Below are 19950 nucleotides of genomic sequence, written 5' to 3'. Positions count from 1 at the left end.
GGGCACCCCATAGAAGATATAGGGCACCCCAGAGCAGATGTGAGGTGCCCTATAGCAGATGTGGGGCACCCCATAGCAAATGTGGGGCACCCCATAGCAGACATAGGGCACCCCATAGCAGATGTGGGGCACCCCATAGCAGATGTTGGGTGCCCCATAGCAGACATAGGGCACCCCATAGAAGACATGGGGCACCCCATAGCAGATGTGGGGCACCCCATAGCTTACGCGGCTCCTTCTCACTTCTTGGCCACTTTGGGTTGCTTGTGCTTGGGGGGCGCCCAGCGCAGGCAGATGGAATCCACTGTTGGGGGGCAGAAAGAGACAGTTATAGGGCAGGGGGTCCCACTTATGGGGCAGTCCCACTTATGGGTCCGCCCCATAGCTCCCACTTACGGGTCCCACTTGTGGGTCTGCCCCATAGATCCCAGTTCTGGGTCCCACTTGTGGGTCTGCCCCATAGCTCCCACTTGTGGGTCTGCCCCATAGATCCCACTTATAGGTCCCAGTTACGGGTCAGGGGGGTCCCACTTGTGGGTCCGCCCCATAGATCCCACTTATGGGTCCCACTTGTGGGTCCGCCCCATAGCTCCCACTTGTGGGTCTGCCACATAGCTCCCACTTATGGGTCCCACTTGTGGGTCTGCCCCATAGATCCCACTTGTGGGTCTGCCCCATAGCTCCCACTTATGGGTCCCACTTGTGGGTCTGCCCCATAGATCCCACTTATGTGTCCCACTTATGTGTCCACCCCAGAGATCCCACTTGTGGGTCTGCCCCATAGATCCCACTTATGGGTCCCACTTGTAGGTCTGCCCCATAGCTCCCACTTATGGGTCCCACTTGTGGGTCTGCCCCATAGCTCCCACTTGTGGGTCCGCCCCATAGCTCCCACTTATGGGTCCGCCCCCCGCCCCGCACCGGTGATGGGGGGCCGCTTGTACTGGGCGCTGCGCAGGTGCTCCTCCACCAGGCGGGGGGTGACGCAGATCACGTGCTGCCCCTTCCAGTACTTGACCATGTTGAGGGACTGGAGCGTGCTGATGATGTCACTCTGGGTGATACTGGTCATCTGACTGGGAGAAACTGGGATTAACTGGGATGAACTGGGATGGACTGGGATGGAACTGGGAATGGATCGGGAAGGGTTAATGGGGGTGAATGAATGGGGGTGAATGGGGCTGGGACTGCAGCGTGCTGATGATGTCACTCTGGGTGATACTGGTCATCTGACTGGGATAAACTGGGATTAACTGGGATGAACTGGGATTGGACTGGGAATGGATCGGGAAGGGTTAATGGGGGTGAATGAATGGGGGTGAATGGGGCAGGGACTGCAGCGTGCTGATGATGCCACTCTGGGTGATACTGGTCATCTGACTGGGATAAACTGGGATTAACTGGGATGAACTGGGATTGGACTGGGAATGGATCGGGAAGGGTTAATGGGGGTGAATGAATGGGGGTGAATGGGGCAGGGACTGGAGCGTGCTGATGATGTCACTCTGGGTGATACTGGTCATCTGACTGGGATAAACTGGGATTAACTGGGATGGACTGGGATTGAACTGGGAATGGATCGGGAAGGGTTAATAGGGGTGAATGAATGGGGGTGAATGGGGCAGGGACTGCAGCGTGCTGATGATGTCACTCTGGGTGATACTGGTCATCTGACTGGGATAAACTGGGATTAACTGGGATGGACTGGGATTGAACTGGGAATGGATTGGCAATGGGAATGGACTGGAAATGGACTGGGATTAAATGGGGATGGGAATGGACTGGGAATAAACTGGGACTGAGCTATGAATAAAGTGGTTTATACTGGTCTGTACTGGTTATACTGGTTTACACTTGTCTATACTAGTTTATAGTGATCTATACAGGTTTATACTGGTTATACTAGTCTATACAGCTTATACAGCTCTATACTGGTTAGAGTGGTTATACTGGTCCATATCACTATATAGTGATTATTACTGGTTTATACTGGTTATACTAGTCTATACTGCTTATACAACTTTATACACGTGTATACTGGTTTATACAGGCCTATACTGGTTTATAATGGCTATACTAGTTTATACTGGTCTAAAATGGTTGTACTGGTTTATACTGGTCTATACTAGTTATACTGGTTTATACTGGCCTATACTGGTCTGTACTGGTCTATACTGGTTTATACTGGTCTGTACTGGTTATACTAGTTTATACTGGTCTATACTAGTTTATACAGATCTATACTGGTTTATACTGGTCTATACTGATTTATACTGATTATACTGGTTTATACTGGTCTATATGGGTTTATACTAATTATACTTGTTTATACTGATCATACTGGTTTATACGGGTTTATACTGATTATACTGGTTTATACTGGTTTATACTGGTCTATACTGGTTCATAGTGGTGTACCTGAGGTCCTTGATGGAGAGGGTGCCCCGGAAGTCGCGCAGGATCTCCAGCAGCACCCAGGACCAGTAACTGCGGTAACTGAGCTTGCCCAGGTCCGAGAGCGGCTTCTCCGGGGAGCCCACGGTGGCCTCCAGCTTGGAGAGCTCATAGCCTGCAATGGGGGGCAATGGGGGGCAATGGGGTCAATGGGTTCAATGGGTCCCAATGGGTTCAATGGGTCCCAATGGGTTCAATGGGTCCCAATGGGGTTCAATGGGTCCCAATGGGGGTCAATGGGTTCAATGGGTTCAATGGCTCCCAATGGGTTCAATGGGGGGGCAATGGGGTTCAATGGGTCCCAATGGGTTCAATGGGGATCAATGGGTTATATGGGGATCAATGGGTTCAATGGGTCCCAATGGGGTCAATGGGGTCCCAATGGGGTCAATGGGGTCCCAATGGGGTTCAATGGGTTTCTATGGTGTCTCTATGGGTTCAATGGCTCCCAATGGGTCTCTATGGTGTCTCTATGGGTCCCTATGGGTCCCAATGGGTCTCTATGATGTCTCTATGGGTCTCTATGGGTCTCTATGGGTCTCTATGGGTCCCAATGGGTCTCTATGATGTCTCTATGGGTCCCAATGGGTCTCTATGGGTCTCTATGGGGTCCCAATGGGTCTCTATGGGTCTCTATGGGGTCTCTATGGGTCCCAATGGGTCCCTATGGGTCTCTATGGGTCTCTATGGGGTCCCAATGGGTCTCTATGGGGTCTCTATGCGTCCCAATGGGTCCCTATGGGTCTCTATGGGTCTCTATGGGTCACGCACTGAAGGCAATGAGGAATTTGCCGTAGCCCCGGCGCTGGTAGGGCGGCAGCGTCAGGATGCAGGCGACGTTGTTCCCGTCCGGGGACTCCTTCTCCTGGGGGGAGGGGGGGACATGGGAATAACACGGGGTTAACATGGGAAGAACATGGGAAGAACATGAGATTAACATGGGATTAACAGGGGAAGGACATGGGAATAACATGGGATTAACATGGGAAGAACACGGGAAGAACATAGGAATAACATTGGATTAACATGGGAAGAGTGCAGGAATAACATGGGATTAACATGGGAATGCCGTGGGAATAACATGGGAATAGCACAGTAATGATAGGGGAATAACATGGGAATGACACAGGAATAACACGGAAGTAACATGGGAATAAAACAGGAATAACACAGGAATAACATGAGAGTAACAGCGGAATAACATGGGAATGACACAGGAATAACACGAGAATAACATGGGAATGACATGGGAATAGCACAGCAATGGGAGGGGAATAACAGGGCAATAACATGGGAATGCCATGGGAATAAAACAGGAATAACATGGGAATAACACAGGAGTAACACAGGAGTGACAGGGGAATAACTCGGGAACAACACAGGAACAACACAGGAATAACATGGGAATGCCATGGAAATAACATGGGAGTAACATGAGAATGACACAGGAAGAACATGGGAATGACACAGGAATAACATGGGAATAACACGGGAATGCCATGGGAATGCCATGGGAGTAGAACAGGAATAACATGGGAATAACATGGAAATAACACAGGAATAGCACAGGAACAACACAGGAAGAACATGGGAATGCCATGGGATTGACATGCGAAGAACATGGGAATAACATGGGAACAACATGGGGATAACATGGGATTGACACGGGAACAACACAGGAATGCCATGGGATTGACATGGGAATAACACGGGAAGAACATGGGATCGACATGGGAAGAACATGGGATCGACATGGGAATAACACGGGATTGACACGGGAATAACATGGGATCGACATGGGAACAACATGGGATTGACACGGGAATAACCGGGGTCCCCCACCTTGGAGAAGTAGCCGACGATGTGGGCGCCGGCGCGGTCGACCTCGGTGAGCAGGTAGAACACGAAGGGCTCCACGTCGAAGTACAGGGTCTTGTGGTCCAGGAACAGCTTGGCCAAGAGGCACAGGTTCTGGCAGTAGATCTGAGGGACAGCAGCGGGGACGCCATCAACGGGACGCCATTGGTTGAGGCATCGGTGACGTCATCAGCGTGATGCCACTGATGATGTCATCAATGGGACGCCATTGGGTGAGGCATCGCTGACGTCATCAGCGTGATGCCATTGATGACGTCAGCAGTGGGATGCCATTGGTTGAGGCATCGGTGACGTCATCAGTGGGATGCCATTGGTAGCGGCATCGATGACGTCACCAGCGTGATGCCATTGGTTGTGGCATCCATGATGTCATCAGTGGGATGCCATTGATGACATCATCAGTGGGGTGCCATTGGTTGTGGCATTGATGACGTCATCAGTGCGATGCCATTGGTTGTGCCATCGGTGATGTCATCACAGATGCCATTGTTCGTGGCATCGATGATGTCATCAGTGTGACCCGATTGGTTGTGGCATCCATGACGTCATCAGTGGGATGCCACTGATGACGTCATCAGTGTGATGCCGCTGGCTGTGGCCTCGATGACATCATCAGTGCAATGCCATTGGTTGTGGCATCGATGACGTCAACAGTGGGGTGCCATTGGTTGTGGCATCAGTGACGTCACCAGTGTGGTGCCATTGATGACGTCATCAGTGGGGTACCATTGGTTGTGGCATTGATGACGTCAGCAACAGGATGCCATTGGTTGTGGCATCGACGACGTCACCAGTGGGATGCCATTGGTCGTGGCATCGATGACGTCATCTCCCCCCCGGCTCCCCATTGGCTGTTACCTTGTGGTCCTTCCCGTCCACCTCGTACACGGAGATGTTCCCCTTGCGGTAAATCTCGCGGCCCGGGGGCTGGCGCCACTGGCACTGGGCCTGCAATGGGGGGGACAGGGGACACATTACACGCATGATACATGCATGTTACACACGTGACACATGACACAAGCGTGTCACAAGTAAGACACAAGTATGTTACATTTCTAACACAGGACATGTATGACGCATGTTACACGTATAACATGACATGTATGTCACACTCATGTTACACGTATGACACGCACTTACAAGCATGACACACACGTTACACTTATAACATGTGACACGTATGTCATACTCATGTTACATGTATGGCACACGTTACACATATGACACACACGTGACACGTATGTCACACTCATGTTACATGTATGGTACATGTTACACATGACACATTACACGTATGACACACAGGTTACACGTATGACACACGTTACACTTATAACACACGTGACATGTATGTCACCCTCATGTTACATGTATGGCACATGTTACACATATGAAACATTACACACCTGACATGCGTTACACGTGACACGTATGACACACGCATGTTACACGTATGACACACACACCACACTTATGACACACACATGTTACACACATGATGCACACGTTACATGTATGACACACACATGTTACACTTATAACACGCGTGACACGTATATCACACTCATGTTACATGTATGGCACACGTTACACACCTGACATGTGTTACACATATGACACACACATTACACGCATGACACACACATGACACACGTTGCGCGTATGACGCATGCATGTTGCACGCATGACACGCGCATGTTACACGCATGACGCACACACGTTACATGCATGACGCCCGCGCGTTACACGCCTGCCGCCCCGTACCAGGTGGAGGCGGAAGGAGCGCTCGTACTTCATGTACTTGAGGCAGAACTCGCAGATCCAGAGCTTGGGCTGCTTCCCATAATCCTCCGGGAAGGGCGAGAAGTACCAGGCGTCGATCTCATAGTGCCCAATGTGGATCTTGTCCACGTACTTGACCTTCGTGATCTGGGGGGGGGACACGGGATAACAGGGGATGGGGATGGGATGGACATGGGATGGACATGGGATAACATGGGATGGACATGGGATAACATGGGATGGACATGGGGATAACATGGGAATAACATGGGATGGACATGGGATGGACATGGGAATAACATGGGATGGGGATGGGATGGGGAGGGGATGGGGAGGGGATGGACATGGGATAACATGGGATGGATATGGGATGGACATGGGATGGACATGGGATAACATGGGATGGGGATGGGATGGGGATGGGATGGGGAGGGGATGGGGAGGGGATGGACATGGGATAACATGGGATGGAGATGGGATGGACATGGGATGGACACAGGATGGACATGGGACGGATATTGGATGCATATGGGATGGACATGGAATAACACGGGATGGACATGGGATAACACAGGATTAGCACAGTATAACACAGGATAACATGGGATTAACATGGAATAACATGGGATAACACAGGATTAACATGGGATGGACATGGGATAACACAGGATTAACACAATATAACATGGGATAACATGAGATTAGCGTGGGATAACACGCGATAACAGGATAAAACAGGGTAACACAGCATTAACACAGGATAACACAGGATAACAAGGGATATAATGGGATAACAAGGGATAACACGGGATTAACATGGGATAACAGGGAATTAACATGAGATAACATGGGATAACACAGGATAACATGGGATTAACATGGGATAACACAGGATGGACATGGGATAACATGGGATTCACATGGGATAAAGCCTTGGGAACCCCTCTGGGGCACTCACAGCCTCGTGCTCCTTCTCCAGCGCCGCTGTGGTGGGATCCATCTCAGCGTAGGTCTGCAAAGGGGCTCCCGGTTAGGACCAGTCCGGACCAGTAAGGACCAGTCACACCGCACCAGCCCCTCTAAGGCCCTCCCAGTCTATCTCAATCCCATCCCAGTCCATCCCAATCCATCCCAATCATATCCCAGTCCATCCCAGTTCATCCCAATCCCATCCCACTCCATCCAAATCCATGCCAGTCCATTCCAATCCCATTCCAGTCCATCCCAGTCCACCACAATCCATCTCAGTCCATCCCACTCTATCCCAGTCCATCCCAATCCCATCCCAGTCCATCCCAATCCATCCCAGTCCATTACAATCCCATTCCAGTCCACCACAATCCATCTCAGTCCATTCTACTCTATCCCAGTCCATCCCAATCCCATCCCAGTCCATCCCAATCCATCCCAGTCCATCCCAATCCCATCCCAGTCCCTCCCACTCCACCTATCCCATCCCAGTCCATCCCAATCCCATCCCAGTCCAGCCCAATCCCATCCCAGCCCATCCCAGTCCCTCCCAGTGCCCTCCCATCACCTTCTGTACGTGGTTGATCTCATCGTGGCGCCTCTTCTGGTTCCGGGTCAGCTTCCGCTCAGGCTCCGCCCCTCCAGACCCAGGCCCCGCCCCTCCGGGCCCAGGCCCCGCCCCCGGGCTCCGGCTCCCCCCGGCCCGGGCCAATCGGCACCGAGGGACCCACTCGTCCAGGCGACGATTGACTGCAATGGGGGGCAATGGGGGCAATGGGGGTAATGGGGCAATGGGGGGCAATGGATGGCAATGGGGGCAATAGAAGTCAATGGGGGTCAATGGAAGTCAATGGGGATCAATGGGGGTCAATGGGGGTCATGGGGGGCATTGGAAGTCAATGGGGTCAATGGGGCAGCAGAGTTCCAGTATAGCCCAGTACATCCCAGTTACCCCCCACAGCACGCCATAGACCCCATGGGCACCCACAGACACCCATTTATCGCCTGTGGGCAATGGGAGTCAATGGGGCACCAATGTATCCCAATGCATCCCAGTATAAACCAGTATAATCCAGTACTCACAGCCCACATAGTGCACGTAGAACTCCTCCCGGGCCTCCTGCTCGTTCAGGCGGGACTGGATCACCTCGGCTGAGTCTGCACCAGTATGGACCAGTATGAACCAGTATGGAAAAGCATGGACCACTACGAACCCCCCTATATCCCGCCCCCATAGACCCCCCATAGACCCCCATAGATCCCATAGACCCCCATAGACCCCATAGACCCCATAGACCCCCATAGACCCCCCCATAGACCCCCATAGACCCCCATAGACCCCATAGACCCCCCATAGACCCCCCATAGACCCCCCATAGACCCCCATAGACCCCCATAGACCCCATAGACCCCCCATAGACCCCCCATAGACCCCCCATAGACCCCCATAGACCCCCCATAGACCCCCCATAGACCCACGCCAGCTCCCATCCCCCCGCCGGCACAGGTAGGTTTCTCCGATCTCCACCGGCACCTCCCGTGGGGCCGGGCCCGGGGCGGAAGCGGAAGTTCCGGAGACCGCTTCCTCCCCACTTCCGCTTCCGCTTCCGGTCCCCCCTCCGGGGGCCTCCGGGCCTGAGCTGCCGAGCGGCGGAGCCGGTGTTGCCCCGCCGTCCGCCATCTTGGCAATGGCGGAAGTGACGCAAGCGCGCGGCGTAAAGGGAGGGAAGGGAGGCAGGGGATTGGCTGTTGCTAGGAGACGGGCGTGAGGGCGGGGCCTGGAGGGGGAAACGGGGGGGGAATAGCGTAGGGGTCCATAGAGACCCCATAGAGACCCCATAGAGACCCATAGAGACCCATAGAGACCCCATAGAGGCCCCATAGAGACCCATAGAGACCCATAGGGACCCATAGGGACCCATAGCGCCCCATAGCTACAGGCTCACATCCCCCCCTATAGCCCCTATAGGGGGCGCAGACCCCGCCCCTCAGCCCCGGCGGCGCGCGGGAAACGGCCCCGCCCCTACGTCCGACGTCAGCGGTGACGTCATTACGTCACGGGGGGGCGTGGTCTCCAGCGCTGACTTCCTTCCTCCCTTCCGCTTCCGACCGCGGGTGAGTCCCGAAAGCGCCGGGTTTCACCCCAAAAAAGGGGTGGTTTTGGGGGTGTGGGGGTGTGGGGGTGTTATATCGCGATAGAGGAGTCCTGAAAGCGCCGGGTTTCACCCCAAAAAGTGGTGGTTTGGGGAGTGTGTGTGTTATATCGCGGTAGAGGAGTCTCGAAAGCACCCGGTTTCACCCCAAAACAGGGTGTTTGGGGGGGGGTGTATGTGTGTTATATCGCGATAGACGAGTCCTGAAAGCGCTGGGTTTCACCCCAAAACAGGGGTTTTTTGGGTGCGGGGGGGTTTGTTATATCGCGATAGTCGAGTCCTGAACTCGCCGGGTTTCACCCCAAAAAGGGGTGTTTTGGGGTGTGTGTGTGAGTTATATCGTGATAGATGAGTCCCGAAAGCACTGGGTTTCACCCCAAAAAGGGGTGGCTTGGAGGTGGGGGGGGGGTGCATGTGTTATATCGCGATAGAGGAGTCCTGAAAGCACCGGGTTTCACCCCAAAACCGGGTGTTTATAGGGGGGGTGTGTGTGTGTTATATCGCGATAGGTAAGTCCCGAACATGCCGGGTTTCACCCCAAAACAGTGTGGTTGGGGGTGGGGGATGGGTATTATATCGCGATAGACGCCAATGGCTGTATTGAATGGGGACCCCGTTAATTATCGCGATTAATGGCGATCGACGATAATTACGCGTTGTTAATACCGCCCTTAACAATTGTTGTGTCATTAATACGCTATTAATGCACGATTGATCATTAATATCGGTGTAAATATAGAACATTAATATCGCGATTGATGCATTATTAATAACGTTATTAATACAGCATTTAATCGATAATATCATTATTAATAAAATATAAGAAATAAAATTGATATCATTAATAATAATATTGATATTGATAAAGTGTAATAATATTGACATTATTAATATAATATAGTGTTAATAACGTTATTAGTAGCATAATATTATGATTGCATTGCAGATAATGTATCAATTATTAATATAATATAGGTATTATCATTATACTATTAATATGTCATTAATAATGGACATAGTATAATGATATTAATGCCATTAATATAGTATTTATACTATTTTATGTTATTAATACCATAATATTGATATGATTGATTACATATAATATTATTAATATAATTAATACTATTATTAATATGCTATTAATATAGCATAGGTAATAGAAGTTATCTAGTGCAATATAATTAATGTAGTTATTAATGTAATATATTAATAACATTATTGATATTGATTTGATTGCATTATAGGTAATTACTATCATTATTATAACAGTTTACCATGATTAATATGCTATTAGTGCATCATCGATGATATAGCATAATATTCATGGCTTTATCAAGGTGTTATAATATTAATAATGGTATTAATATCATAATGTTGGTATTGATTATAGATGATTAATTCTATTATTAATAGTTAGTATCATTATTAATATGTATTAATATATCATTGATAGTGTGATTAATGATGTTAATGGCATTATTAATTTGTTATCATATTGATAATGTTATTAATTAACACTATTAGTGCCATTATTTTATAGATCATAGCATTATTTATGCTGACGACCTCCGAGCCCCATTGACGGCCACCAAGCCCCACTGAGGGCCTCCAAGCCCCATTGACGGCCTCCAAGCCCCATTGATGTCCACCATAACCCATTGATGGCCTCCAAGCCCCATTGACGGCCTCCAAGCCCCATTGACGGCCTCCAAGCCCCATTGACGGCCTCCAAGCCCCATTGATTGCCAAGCCCCATTGATGTCCACCAAGCCCCATTGACGGCCTCCAAGCCCCATTGACGGCCTCCAAGCCCCATTGATCGCCAAGCCCCATTGATGTCCACCAAGCTACACTGACCACCAAGCCCCATTGATCAGCAATACCCATTGATGTTCTCCAAGCCCCATTGATTGCCAAGCCCCATTGATGTCCACCAAGCTACACTGACCACCAAGCCCCATTGATCAGCAAGCCCCATTGATGTTCTCCAAGCCCCATTAATCGCCAGGACCTTGATGTGCTCCAAGCCCCATTGATAACCAAGCCCCATTGACGGCCTCCAAGCCCCATTGATGTCCTCCAAGCCCCATTGATCACCAAGCCCCATTGATCACCAAGACATTGACGTCCTCCAATCCCCATTGACCCCCAAGCCCTTGATGTCCTCCAAGCCCCATTGATTGCCATAACCCATTGATGTCCTCCAATCCCCATTGAACCTCAATCCCCATTGACCCCAATCCCCATTGACCCCCATTGACCCCCATTGATCACATTGACCACCAAGCCCTTGACATCCTCCAATCCCCATTCCCCCCTCCTTACTCCATTGACCCCCAATCCCCATTGACGCCCATTGCCCCCAATCCCCATTGAACCCCATTGCCCCCATTCCCCATTGACCCCCATTGACGCCCATTGCCCCCATTCCCCATTGACCCCCATTGACGCCCATTACCCCCAATCCCCATTGATCCCCATTGAGTCCCATTGCCCCCATTCCCCACTGACCCCCATTGAGCCCCATTGACCCCCACTGATCCCCATTGACCCCCATTGCCCCCCATTGCCCCCCATTCCCCATTGCCCCCCATATCCCCCCATTGCCCCCATATCCCCATAGCCCCCCAATCCCCATTGCACCCCATTGACCCCAATCCCCATTGACCCCCATTCCCCATTGACCCCCATTGATCCCCATTCCCCATTGACCCCCATTGCCCCCATTTCCCCCATTGACCCCCATTGCCCCCAATCCCCATCTGCCCCCATAGCCCCCATTGACCCCCATTACCCCCCATATCCCCCCATCACCCCCCATTGCCCCCCATATCCCCCCCATATCCCCCCATTGCCCCCCAATCCCCATTGATCCCCATTGACCCCCAATCCCCATCTGCCCCCATTACCCCCCATACCCCCCATCCCCCCCACCCCCCCCGATGTCCCCGTGCTGGCGGCGCCGGTGGCGGTGCCTGCGCCGGGCGGCGCGGGCGCTGGTGCTGGAGTCGGTGTCGGTTTGTGACGAGCTGGCGCGGGTGGAGGCCAAGCTCCTGCGGGGGCACCGCGAGCGCCGGGCGCTGCTGGCGCGGCTCCTCCTGCGCCTGCGGGCACCGGCACCGGCACCGGCACCGGAACCGGGAATGAGATCGGGACCGGAACGGCACCGGCGGCAACGGGAGCGGCACCAACGGCAACGGGAGCGGCAACGGGAGCGGGATCGGCACCAACGGCACTGGGAGCACCAGGAGCAGGACCGGGATCAGCACCGGGAGCACTGGGATCGGGACTGGGAGCACCGGGAGCACCAGTACCAGGACCGGGATCAGCACCGGGAGCACTGGGATCGGGACCGGGAGCACTGGGAGCACCGGGAGCAGGACCGGGATCAGCACCAGGGGGACCGGGATCGGCAACGGGAGCACCGGGATCAATGGAACCGGGACCGGGATCAGCACCAAGAACAGCACCAGGATCAGCACTGGGATCAATGGCACCGGGACCGGGATCAGTACCGGGAGCACCGGGATCGGGACCGGGATCAGCACCAGGGACAGCACCAACGGCACCAGGATCAGCACCAGGGACAGCACCGGGAGCACTGGGATCAATGGCACCGGGACCAGGATCAGCACCAGGAGCACCAGTATCGGGACCGGGATCGGCACCGGGAGCAGGACCGGGACCAGTACCAGGACTGGGAGCACCGGGACTGGGAACAACGGGAGCGGCAACGCAGTGGCACCCGGAGCGCTGGGGGAGGGATGGGGGGGAGGGAGGGGGGTGGGGGGTCTATGGGGTCAATGGGGCCAATGGGGTCAGTGGGGGGAAGGGATGGGTCTATTGGGTCAATGGGGTCAATTGGGTCATTGGCATCTAGAGATGGGTCAATGGGGTCAATGGGGGGTAAGGATGGGTCTATGGGGTCAATGGGGTCATTGGGGTCAATGGGAGGTAAGGATGAGTCTATTGGGTCAATGGGGTCAATGGGGGGTAAGGATGGGGCTGTTGGGTCGATGGGGTGTAGGGATGAGTCTATAGGGTCTATGGGGTCTAAAGATGGATCCATTGGGTCAATAGGGTCAATGGGTGGTAGAGATGGGTCCATTGGATCGATGGGGGCTAAGGATGGGTCAATGGGGTCAATGGGGGGTAAGGATGGGGCTGTTGGGTCTACTGGGTCTATGGGGTCAATGGGGGCTAAGGATGGCTCAATGGGGTCGATGGGGGGCAGGGATGGGGCTGTTGGGTCCATTGGGTCTATTGGGTCAATAGGGTCAATGGGGGCTAAGGATGGGGCTATGGGGGCTAGGGATGGGTCCAGGGATGGAATGGGGTCAAGAGATGGCTCTATGGGGCCTAGAGATGGGTCTATGGGCTCTATAGATGAGTCCATGGGGTCTAAGGATGAGTGTATGGGGCCTAGGGATGTCTCTATGGGGCCAAGGGATGTCTCTATGGGGCCTAGCGCCGCGCACGCAGGCAATGGGGCAATCATCGCCTCAACCCCAGCGAGCCCCATAGCGGAAGCCATGGGGCCAGGAGACACCTCCGCCCCGCCCCCAACACCCCCCAGCCCCACAAGTGCCCCCTCGTCCAATAGGAGACCCCCTCGCGACTTGGGGGTCCCAATGGGGCCGCGGAGCGGGAGGGTGTGGGGCAGGCGTCGCTATGGGGCACGGGGAGCGGGGGGGGAGCCCCATAGCGGGGTCGTCCAATGGGAGAGAGCGGAGGGAGGGGGGGAAGGTTATGGGGCGCTCGTTGGATGTGGGGCCGGGAGGGCCCCATGGAGGGGATGTGGGGCAGGGAGGGCCCCATTGAAGGGATGTGGGGCTGGGGAGGAGGGGTTCGGGCTCGGCCACCCATTGGTCCAGCAGCTCCTATGGGAGGAGGAGGAGGAGGAGGAGGGTGATGAAGATGCCCCCACTTTGTCCTATGGGGACCTCTTTTTGGGGAGCCCCCCGGGGTCCGAATGAGCCAAAAAGGCATTAAATGAACCCAAAATGAGGGGGTGTGGCGGTGGGTTCGGGGGGGAGGGGACCCGTTGACCCCATAAGGACCCATTGGTGGTGGTCCCCATAAGGCCCCATTGATGGTGGTCCCCATAAGGACCCATTGATGGTGGTCCCCATAAGGCCCCATTGATGGTGGTCACCATAAGGCCCCATTGATGATGGTCCCCATAAGGCCCCATTGATGGTGGTCCCCATAAGGCCCCATTGATGGTGGTCCCCATAAGGCCCCATTGACCATTGCCCCCATAAGGCCCCATTGCCCATTACCCCCATAAGGCCCCATTGCCCATTACCCCCATAAGGCCCCATTACCCCCATAAGGCCCCATTGCCCATTACCCCCATAAGGCCCCATTGCCCATTACCCCCATAGCCCCCATTGCCCATTACCCCCATAGGCCCCATTGCCCATTACCCCCATAGACCCCATTGCCCATTACCCCCATAGACCCCATTGCCCATTACCCCCATAAGGCCCCATTACCCCCATAAGGCCCCATTGATGATGGTCCCCATAAGGCCCCATTGATGATGGTCCCCATAAGGCCCCACTGCCCATTGCCCCCATAAGGACCCATTGCCCCCATAAGGACCCATTGCCCCCATAGGGACGCATTGCTCCCATAAGGACCCATTGCCCCCATAGGGACCCATTGCCCACTGCCCCCATAAGGACCCATTGCCCATTACCCCCATAAGGACCCATTGCCCCCATAGGGACGCATTGCTCCCATAAGGACCCATTGCCCCCATAGGGACCCATTGCCCACTGCCCCCATAAGGACCCATTGCCCATTACCCCCATAAGGACCCATTGCCCCCATAGGGACGCATTGCCCCCATAAGGACCCATTGCCCATTACCCCCATAAGGACCCATTGCCCCCATAAGGACCCATTGCCCATTACCCCCATAAGGCCCCATTGACGACAATGACCACAACCTCTTTATTACCCAATGAGGATCTCCACCCCTCAAGATGCCGCTCTCTCATTGGTCGCCCTCCATCCCCTCCTCCCATTGGATGTTATGGAAGACCTGGAGCACATCCGGGCAGGCCTGGAGCTCCTGCAGGAGGCTTCGGGCCCGGGCCTGGGCCTCTTCCGGTAGCGCCACGAGGCCCCGGGGCACGAACTCGATGGCGGCCGAGAGGGGGAGGAGCCCCGAGGCCACCAAACGGGCCCGGACGGTGGCCAAGGAGGAGGGGTCACAGAGGAACTGCAATGGGGGCAATGGGGGGAATGGGGGGCAATGGGGGGTAATGGGGGCAATGGGGGTAATGGGGGCAATGGGGGTAATGGGGTCAATGGGGTCAATGGAAGTCAATAGGGGTCAATGGGGGTCAATGGAAGTCAATGGGGTCAATGGGGGTCAATGGGGGGCAATGGGGTCAATGGAAGTCAATGGCAGTCAATAGAGGTCAATGGGGGTCAATGGCGGTCAATGGCCTCAATGGGGGTCAATGGCAGTCAATGGAGGTCAATGGAAGTCAATGGCAGTCAATGGCAGTCAATGGAAGTCAATGGAAGTCAATGGCAGTCAATGGAAGTCAATGGAAGTCAATGGAAGTCAATGGGAGTCAATGGCAGTCAATGGGAGTCAATGGAAGTCAATGGCAGTCAATGGAGGTCAATGATGGCGGCCAAGGGGGAGAGCGAGGCCACCAAAGGGCCGGACGGTGCCAAGGAGGAGGGGTCACAGAGGAACTGCAATGGGGGCAATGGGGGGCAATGGGGGGCAATGGGAGTCAATGGGGGCAATGGGGGTTAATGGGGATTAATGGGGGTAATGGGGGTCAATGGAAGTCAATGGGGGTCAATGGAAGTCAATGGGGTCAATGGAAGTCAATGGGGGTCAATGGCAGTCAATGGAAGTCAATGGGGGCAATGGAAGTCAATGGGGGCAATGGAAGTCAATGGCAGTCAATGGAAGTCAATGGCAGTCAATAGAGGTCAATGGCGGTCAATGGGGGTCAATGGCGGTCAATGGCAGTCAATGGAAGTCAATGGAAGTCAATGGAGGTCAATGGGATTCAATGGAAGTCAATGGGGGTCAATGGGGTCAATGATGGCGGCCGAGAGGGGGAGGAGCCCCGAGGCCACCAAACGGGCCCGGACGGTGGCCAAGGAGGAGGGGTCACAGAGGAACTGCAATGGGGGCAATGGGGGGTAATGGGGGGGAATGGGGGTAATGGGGGCAATGGGGTCAATGGGGGCAATGGGGATGGAAGCAATGGGAAGTAAATGGAGGGCAATGGAGCTCAGTGGGATTCAATGGAGGTCAATGGGAGTCAATGGAGGTCAATGATAGCGGCCGAGAGGGGGAGGAGCCCCGAGGCCACCAAACGGGCCCGGATGGTGGCCAAGGAGGAGGGGTCACAGAGGAACTGCAATGGGGTCAATGGGGGGTAATGGGGGTAATGGGGGCAATGGGGTCAATGGGGGTAATGGGGGGCAATGGGGGGCAATGGGGGGCAATGGGGGTAATGGGGTAATGGGGGTGCATTGGGGGCAATGGGGGTAATGGGGGGCAATGGGGGTAATGGGGTCAATGGGGTCAATGAAAGTCAATGGAGGCAATGGAAGTCAAGGGGTGTCCAATGGTGGTTGGTGCCCCATTAAGTCCCCCCATAGCCCCCCCATATCCCCCCCATAGACCCCCCATAGACCCCCCATAGACCCCCCATAGACCCCCCATATCCCCCCCATAGACCCCCATAGACCCCCAGTCAGCCCCATAGACCAATAGACCCCCATAAGACCCCCCGGGGCGCCCCATAGACCCATGTCCCCCCCCATGATATCCCCCATATCAACCCCATAGACCCCCAATAGACCAACTATAGACCGCCATATCCGCCCATAGAACCCCCACAGACCCCCATAGACACCCCGTAGCCCCATATCCCCCCCATAGACCCCCATAGACCCCCCATATTCCCCCATACACCCCCCCATAGGTTCTCCATAGACCCTCATGGACTCCCATAGACCCCCCATATCCCCCCATAGACCCCCATAGACCCCCATATCCCCCCCATATCCCCCCATAGACCCCCATAGACCCCCATAGACCCCCCATAGACCCCCATAGACCCCCATAGACCCCCATAGACCCCCCATAGAACCCCATAGACCCCCATAGACCCCCCATAGACCCCCATAGACCCCCATAGACCCCCCATAGACCCCCATAGACCCCCCATAGACCCCCCATATCCCCCCATAGACCCCCATATCCCCCCCATAGACCCCCATATCCCCCCCATAGACCCCCATATACCCCCATAGACCCCCCATAGACCCCCATAGACCCCCCATAGACCCCCCATAGACCCCCATAGACCCCCATATCCCCACATAGACCCCCATACACGCCCCATAGACCCCCATAGACCCCCCATAGACCCCCCATAGACCCCCATAGACCCCCATATCCCCACATAGACCCCCATACACTCCCCATAGACCCCCATATCCCCCCCATAGACCCCCCATAGACCCCCATAGACCCCCCATAGACCCCCCATATCCCCCCCATATCCCCCCATAGACCCCCATAGACCCCCATAGACCCCCATAGACCCCCATAAACCCCCCATAGACCCCCATATCCCCCCCATAGACCCCATTCCCCCATAGACCCCCCATATCCCCCCCATAGACCCCCATAGACCCCCCATAGACCCCCCATAGACCCCCCATAGACCCCCATATCCCCCCATAGACCCCCCATATCCCCCCATAGCCCCCCATATCCTCACCTTCAACGTGCGCTCTTCCTCCTCCTCCTCCTCCTCCTCCTCCTCGCTCACATCCTGAGCCCCGGCCTCCAGCGCCACCTCCAGGGCCCCCTCCAGCCCCATAGCGCGCCCCATAGCGTCCCTGGGCCCCACACGCACCACCCCCACCTCCTCGAAGCCATGGCGGGCACCGTCCGACAGCGTCCCCCTTTAGAACAGGCCCCATAGGGAGTCACTTATGGGGCACGGTGGCACTGCCCCATAGCGCCCCTATGGTGTGGGGCTGCCCCATAGACTGACCCATAGCGGCTGAGGATGAGGCCCACGTGGTGGTGGCTGCGGCGGGGGTTGTCGGTGAGGATGGAGAGGAGCAGGGAGACCCCGTGGGGGGCGCGGGCCTGGTACAGGAGGCGGGAGGAGGAGGTGGGGCGGGGCTGTGGGGCGGAGCCAGAGAGAGCACTTATGGGGAGCCATAGAGACCACTTATGGGGCGGACCCATAGAGAGCACTTATGGGGAGCCATAGAGACCACTTATGGGGAGCCATAGAGATCACTTATGGGGCAGACCCATAGAGAGCACTTATGGGGAGCCATACAGAGCACTTATGGGGCAGACCCATAGAGAGCACTTATGGGGTGGACCCATAGAGGGGACTTATGGGGAGCCATAGAGAGCACTTATGGGGAGCCATAGAGAGCACTTATGGGGCAGACCCATAGAGAGAACTCAGGGGTGGACCCATAGAGGGGACTTATGGGGAGCCATAGAGAGCACTTATGGGGAGCCATAGAGAGCACTTATGGGGCGGAGCCATAGAGGGGACTTATGGGGCGGAGCCATAGAGAGCACTTATGGGGAGCCATAGAGAGCACTTATGGGGCAGACCCATAGAGGGGACTTAGGGGGTGGAGCCATAGAGGGGACTTAGGGGGCGGACCCATAGAGGGGACTTAGGGGGCGCTATAGGGCCATGGCCAGCCCCATAGAGCCCAATTATGGAGCCCCATAGATTCCACTTATGGGTCCCTATCCCACTTATAGAGCCCCATAGCTCCCACTTATGGGGCCGCATAGATCCCACTTATAGAGCCCCATAGCTCCTACTTATGGGTCCCCATCCAACTTATAGAGCCCCATAGATCCCACTTATGGTGCCCCATAGCTCCCACTTATGATGCCCCATAGCTCCCACTTATAGAGCCCCATAGCTCCCACTTATAGAGCCCCATAGCTCCCACTTATAGAGCCCCATAGATCCCAAATATAGAGCCCCATAGCTCTCACTTATAGAGCCCCATAGATCCCAATTATAGAGCCCCATAGCTCTCACTTATAGAGCCCCATAGATCCCAAATATAGAGCCCCATAGCTCTCACTTATAGAGCCCCATAGATCCCACTTATAGAGCCCCATAGCTCCCACTTATAGAGCCCCATAGCTCCCACTTAATAGAGCCCCATAGATCCCACTTATGGTGCCGCATAGACCCCACTTATGATGCCCCATAGCTCCCACTTATGGCGCCCCATAGCTCCCACTTATAGAGCCCCATAGCTCCCACTTATGGGTCCCCATTACACTTATGGTGCCCCATAGCTCCCACTTATAGAGCCCCATAGACCCCACTTACGGTGCCCCATAGATCCCACTTATAGAGCCCCATAGACCCCACTTATGCTGCCCCATAGACCCCACTTATGGCGCCCCATAGCTCCCATTTATGCTGCCCCATAGCTCCCACTTATGGGTCCCCATTACACTTATGATGCCCCATAGCTCCCACTTATGGTGCCCCATAGCTCCCACTTATAGAGCCCCATAGCTCCCACTTATAGAGCCCCATAGCTCCCACTTAATAGAGCCCCATAGATCCCACTTATGGTGCCCCATAGACCCCACTTACAGAGCCCCATAGACCCCACTTATGGTGCCCCATAGCTCCCACTTATGGTG

At 54.6% G+C, this 19950-nt stretch overlaps 2 protein-coding genes across 2 annotated transcripts; both read right to left on the bottom strand.

The window, feature by feature from the left end:
- Window positions 1-230: 230 nt before the first annotated feature.
- On the bottom strand, window positions 231-8764 carry LOC133209830 (histone acetyltransferase KAT8-like). The gene is made up of 11 exons (XM_061348644.1): window positions 8563-8764; window positions 8167-8241; window positions 7652-7833; window positions 7073-7126; window positions 6097-6261; window positions 5191-5280; window positions 4297-4437; window positions 3226-3319; window positions 2419-2569; window positions 922-1076; window positions 231-304 (listed from the first exon to the last, which is right to left on the bottom strand). Exons 1-11 carry the CDS (start codon window positions 8762-8764, stop codon window positions 240-242), a joined length of 1374 nt encoding a protein of 457 aa, XP_061204628.1. The 3' UTR covers window positions 231-239.
- A 7779-nt stretch (window positions 8765-16543) lies between these two features.
- LOC133209829 (translational activator of cytochrome c oxidase 1) lies at window positions 16544-18429 on the bottom strand (the record flags this gene model as incomplete). Its single annotated transcript, XM_061348643.1, has 3 exons — window positions 16544-16639; window positions 18017-18203; window positions 18296-18429. Coding segments are annotated over 3 exons (417 nt in total), but the record flags the coding sequence as incomplete, so codon positions are not given.
- Window positions 18430-19950: the final 1521 nt, after the last annotated feature.

The sequence above is a fragment of the Neopsephotus bourkii genome, unplaced genomic scaffold (assembly GCF_033783945.1).
Source record: "Neopsephotus bourkii isolate Nb327-2 ecotype Australia unplaced genomic scaffold, CSIRO-AGI_Nbou_v1 NB_366, whole genome shotgun sequence".
In the NCBI taxonomy this organism is placed as follows: Eukaryota; Metazoa; Chordata; class Aves; order Psittaciformes; family Psittacidae; genus Neopsephotus; species Neopsephotus bourkii.
Note: the sequence above shows the minus strand (reverse complement) of the source record. Positions and strands in the feature narration are given on the sequence as shown.